The sequence below is a fragment of the Nicrophorus vespilloides genome, unplaced genomic scaffold (genome assembly GCF_001412225.1).
Source record: "Nicrophorus vespilloides isolate i.1.1-1 unplaced genomic scaffold, Nicve_v1.0, whole genome shotgun sequence".
In the NCBI taxonomy this organism is placed as follows: domain Eukaryota; kingdom Metazoa; phylum Arthropoda; class Insecta; order Coleoptera; family Silphidae; genus Nicrophorus; species Nicrophorus vespilloides.
The window spans coordinates 1-5384 of record NW_017099352.1 but is presented as its reverse complement, the minus strand read 5'-3'; the positions used below and the strand labels follow the sequence as shown (position 1 = coordinate 5384).

General features: G+C 32.2%; 1 protein-coding gene across 1 annotated transcript; it reads right to left on the bottom strand.

Moving 5' to 3' along the window:
* Positions 1–2534: 2534 nt before the first annotated feature.
* LOC108564364 (protein NDNF) lies at positions 2535–4945 on the bottom strand (the record flags this gene model as incomplete). The annotated part of the gene is given in 7 exon segments (XM_017923388.1): positions 2535–2691; positions 2758–3035; positions 3095–3313; positions 3369–3610; positions 3671–3813; positions 4560–4791; positions 4854–4945. Coding segments are annotated over 7 exon segments (1348 nt in total), but the record flags the coding sequence as incomplete, so codon positions are not given.
* Between the last annotated feature and the right edge of the window lie 439 nt (positions 4946–5384).

Below are 5384 nucleotides of genomic sequence, written 5' to 3'. Positions count from 1 at the left end.
AAATTAGATAACGATCAGATATAGTTAATTGTGTGCTCAGACATGTGTGTCGGACCAGGCGTTACAACAAAGAGCGTTATGCAATTACGTTTTGCTTTTTTTTTCCCTCTACAGCTTTTGTTTATTGCCCGCACGCCCACGCTTTCTGCGTTGTTATTGTTTCTTCATTTATTCGACTATTTTCGGAAGTATACATATGTTTTTATTTATATATATATATCTATATGTGTTTATAATGCAATAATTATTATGATTAGTTTGTCGAAACTAATGATTCGATGCTGACACGGCCCATTGGGTTTTTCCATCATTCCCGTGCATATGGCTTTTTCACGGCTCGCCGATCGCCACCGCGGAAAAAGCAACGCAATTTTCGATTGTCAATATTGTGTGAAACATACACGTACATACAAATAACAAACGAAACAAAAAAAAAAACAAACAACGGAAAGCAATCGACGAACAAAAAAAAAGAGCGTCGAATTATTACGACTAGATTAGTTATGCTCGTCTTCGGATTATCCGTATAATTGATTTCGTCGCCAAGAGCTTATAGTGATTGCAACGTGATTCCAGTTTCAAGACGTTTTCCATAAATTTTCTCAGTGAAAACTAAACTTTTCAATGTTCTGTTAAAGATTAAAGACACATTTAAAAGTCTTAGAAAGTGCTTAAATTTATTCTTAGATAATTAATAATTAATTGATTTTCTTCAATCGTTTCAGAAAATTTCAAGAAAATACTTTGATTATTTCTTTAACTCAAAATTAAAGATATATTTTTAATTATCTTAAAATGAGTCTAAATATGTTCTTTAAATCTCGTTCAGATTCAGTTTTTAATCATTTATTGATGTTCTTCAATCGTTTCAGTGGATTTTAAGAAAAAATCCTTTCTTTATTTATTTAAGTCTTGAAAGTAACTAAATATATTCTTAAAACTTTACAATTTCAGTTTTTATCAATTGTTTCAGTAGTTTCAAGATGAAAACAAAAAATACTCTTTTAATTTAGTGAATAATAAAGATACATTTCTGAAAGTTCTGAAAAGTAACTAAATATATTCTTAAACCTTCACAGTTTCAGTTTTTATCAATTGTTTCAGAAGTTTTAATATCAAAACAAAGAAAACTCTTTTAATTAAGTCAAGATTAAAGATACATTTCTAAAAATCTTAAAAAGTGACTAAATACATTCTTAAACCTTTACAGTTTCAGTTTTTATCAACTGTTTCAGTAGTTTCAAGATGCAAACAAAAAAAACTCTTTTAATTTAGTAAAGATTAAAGATACATTTCTAAAAGTTTTGAAAAGTAACTAAATATATTCTTAAACCTTTACAGTTTCAATTTTTATCAATTGTTTCAGTAGTTTCAAGATACAAACAAAAAAACTCTTTTAATTTAGTAAAGATTAAAGATACATTTCTGAAAGTCTTAAAAAGTGACTAAATTTATTCTTAAACCTTTACAGTTTCAGTTTTTTTCAATTGTTTCAGTAGTTTCAAGATCAAAACAAAGTAAACTCTTTTAATTTAGTCAAAGATTAAAGATACATTTCTATAAGTCTTGAAAAGTAACTAAATATATTCTTAAACCTTTACAATTTCAGTTTTTATCAATTGTTTCAGTAGTTTCAAGATGAAAACAAAGAAAACTCTTTTAATTTAGTCAAGATTAAAGATGCATTTCTGAAAGTCTTGAAAAGTAACTAAATATATTCTTAAACCTTTACAGTTTCAGTTTTTATCAATTCTTTCAGTAATTTCTAGATACAAAGAAAGAAAACTCTTTTAATTTAGTCAAGATTAAAGATATATTTCTGAAAGTTCTGAAAATTAACTAAATATATTCTTAAACCTTTACAGTTTTAGTTTTCATCAACTGTTTCAGTAATTTCAAAATACAAACAAAGAAAACTCTTTTAATTTTGTCAAGATTGAAAACATATTTCTGAAAGTCTTGAAAAGTAACTAAATATATTCTTAAACCTTTACAGTTTCAGTTTTTATCAATTGTTTCAGTAGTTTCAAGATACAAAGAAAGAAAACTCTTTTAAATTAGTCAAGATTAAAGATACATTTCTAAAAATCTTAAAAAATGACTAAATATATTCTTAAAACTCTATAGTTTCAGTTTTTATCAATTGTTTCAGTAGTTTCAAGATGCAAACAAAGAAAACTCTTTTAATTTAGTCAAGATTAAAGATACATTTCTGAAAGTCTTGAAAAGTGACTAAATACATTCTAAAATATTTACAATTTCAGTTTTTATCAATTGTTTCAGTAGTTTCAAGATACAAACAAAGAAAACTCTTTTAGACAAGATTGAAGATACATTTCAGAAAGTTCTGAAAAGTGTCTCAAATTATTCTTAAAACTTTACAGTTTCATGTTTTATCAATTTATTGACATTTTTTCAATTGTTTCAGTAAATTTAAAGAGAAAACAAACTTTGAACTTAGTCAAGATTGAAGATATATTTCTGAAATTTGATAGATGACCAAACATACGCAATAATTATAAAACGGTAGAAAATATAAGCTTTATTATTCATTTCGGATCACATTTGGATTTAGTCTGCGCCTGTAACAGATCATAGGAAATCGTCTTTCCGCGATGCTTCTTCACCGTCACCTGAACTATGTAGCTTCTACCCGGCTTCAGCTGACCAATCTTTTGCGTAATAACTTTCCTGGAAACGAAAAAAAAAAGACATAATAAATGAATTATGTTTAGATTTACAAAATGTGAATCTTACCCTTCGATTGGTTTAATATCTTTGCAGTATTTAGCGGCGAAATCCGTCGACTTCTTGAGGCGATTCTCCAAACCGCATTGATTCGTCTGCTTGAAACCGTACCGAAGTTTACCTTCTTTGATAACCAGACAATAGTGAGAGGTTTTCTGTCCAGGCGATGGAAGCCATCCGACCGTCACAGAATCGCAACTCCTCAGTGAAACGTATTCTTTGACTATTGGTTTATTTGGTAAATCCGGTAAAGGGATGAAGGATTTCTTCCTGGACGTTGCATACAACTGAATCAAACATTAAAATTATATAAGATTAGGTAATAATAGATTTCTTTTCATAATACTTCAATGCCTGAAGTTCTCCGCAATTCCTCGCCGTTCGTGCTGAAGATCTTGATGTTATACCTCGCTCCACTCTGCGGATTCTTCACGCTAATCTTACCAAAACCTTCTATCGTTCTTCTAGTCTCAATAACTTCGTGCCTTTTCGTCACTTGAACGTCGACCGCTCCGCCGCACGGCATCACGTACACCTCTAAATCGTCGTGCGATTTCCTTCCTACCTAAGTCAAAAGAAACCAAATGGATCATCTCATCATTACATAACAATAAACTTACCTTAAACCTAAACACGGCTTTTCCATCCATCTCCTTGAGATTAACGAAAGTCAACTTTCCATCTTTCAGAGATGCCGGCTTCAATTTGTTGGAGAGCATCGTCGTGTTCGAAGCGAAGAGATACGTGAAATTCGTCTGCAAGTTTATGGCGAACAGATCGAAATAGTAACGCAGATTCTGTTGCGGTTTGAGGAAGGCGTAATGCGTTTTCTTTCCGGTGCAAATAATCATCGGATCAACATCTGCAAAGATATTTTTATTTATAAAAAAAAAAACAAAGAAATTTTTAAGTTTATAATTACCGCATTTTGGTAGATTTTCGGAAGCTGCGTTTGTCCGGTTTTCCGGTTCCGGTTTAAGTAGATTTCCGGCTCCGCAGAACGTCTCGTGATGCTTCAGACTGCTTATTACAAGGCAATATTCGGTACCTTGAGGATCCACTAAACTGAAAATTTATTTGTTTATTCATTAATTTGGTTAAGATTTATAGGTTAGGTTCTTAGAGGTTACGTTTATTTAAGTTACTTTAGAAAAATATATGTAAACAAAATTTAAACTGTGCAGATTTCCAGTATTGAATTGAAGGTTCCACAAGGAAACGTACTTTGTCCTATTCAGTAAAATTATGTTAATAACCACAAATAGATGCTTTTTCTAAGATAAATCATGCGGAGCAAATGAAATTAGCGACGAACTTAATGTTAAATATTGTTGTTGTTGTTCTTGACACGATTCCGTAGTAAATCCGTCTCGACACCAAAAATACGCGGAAAACAAACAAAAACGTCGACGGATGTGTATCGGTTTCGAATCGAGGAGCGTCGCGTTTCGCAACGGGACGTATTTTTATGAAGAAGTCGAACCGTTTTTCTTTCTGTGGAAAGAGTTTCCAGTTCCTCGTAACTGTTTCGATCGAGACGCTTTAGGAAGAAGCGCATTTTCTACTTTTGTTTCCTCCTTTTCCGAACAACTTAACTACATTATTGTATTTATCCTCGATTAATAGACATTTTATATTGAGACTGAACAAGTAGTAACGTTTAGATACATTTGTAAAGTTGTTATGGTAACCGCAAAATCAATTACGCAATTACTCTTTCTTACTGGTTACCTAGGTTACAGCAAAATTGTGCACGTCGTTAATGCAAATTAGCCCACCCGTCTGTTATTCGTTTTCTTTAAACTGTTTACCTCGGGTCCCATTTGATGGCCAACCTATTGTTTCGTTGCCGGCGCAGTAGCAATTTCCGGTTTTCTCTTCCCTTCAGCGCTTCTGGTCCATCGGATTCCGTGCTTATGTAAACGTGAGCGTAAGTGTCTTCGTCGATCGCACGCAATAGGAAATTGTAGGTGCCCAGCTGCGATCGGAGACCGAGTATTTGCATGCCTTCGGACGTCTTCTCCGTCAGCGCAGATCCAGAATCTGAAAACAACAACAACAACAATGAAACAATCATCAAAATCATTTAAACAAAATGTGTGTACCGTTTAGGGTAATTTTCCAATCGACGCGGGAACTGCAGCCTGTTACAATAGCGGATAGTTGCAGGTTTTCCTTCAGAGAATGATATACAAAACTGAAAGTAAAAACGCGCATTAGAACCAAAACGTATGAAACAGTAATATATGAATGCATTCCTCAAACATCCAGCTTTCATATGCATCTTTTGGATCCATTCTACCTTTTATAGTTTTGGAGTAAATCAATGAAATGTAAATACACTGCTTTTTTTAACGTTTTTTCAAATTTAAACACCAATTACAGCCAAACTGATAAAACCACAACAATATATGAATACTCGTTACAATCCCCAATCATTCAGCTTTCATAGGCATCTTTTGGATCCATTCTATCTTTTATAGTTTTCGAGAAAATCAATGAAATGTAAATAGACTGCTTTTTTTAACGATTTTTCAAATTTAAACACCAATTACAGCCAAAAGGATGAAACCACAATAATATATGAATACTTGTTACAATCCCCAATCATTCAGCTTTCATATGCATTTTTTGGA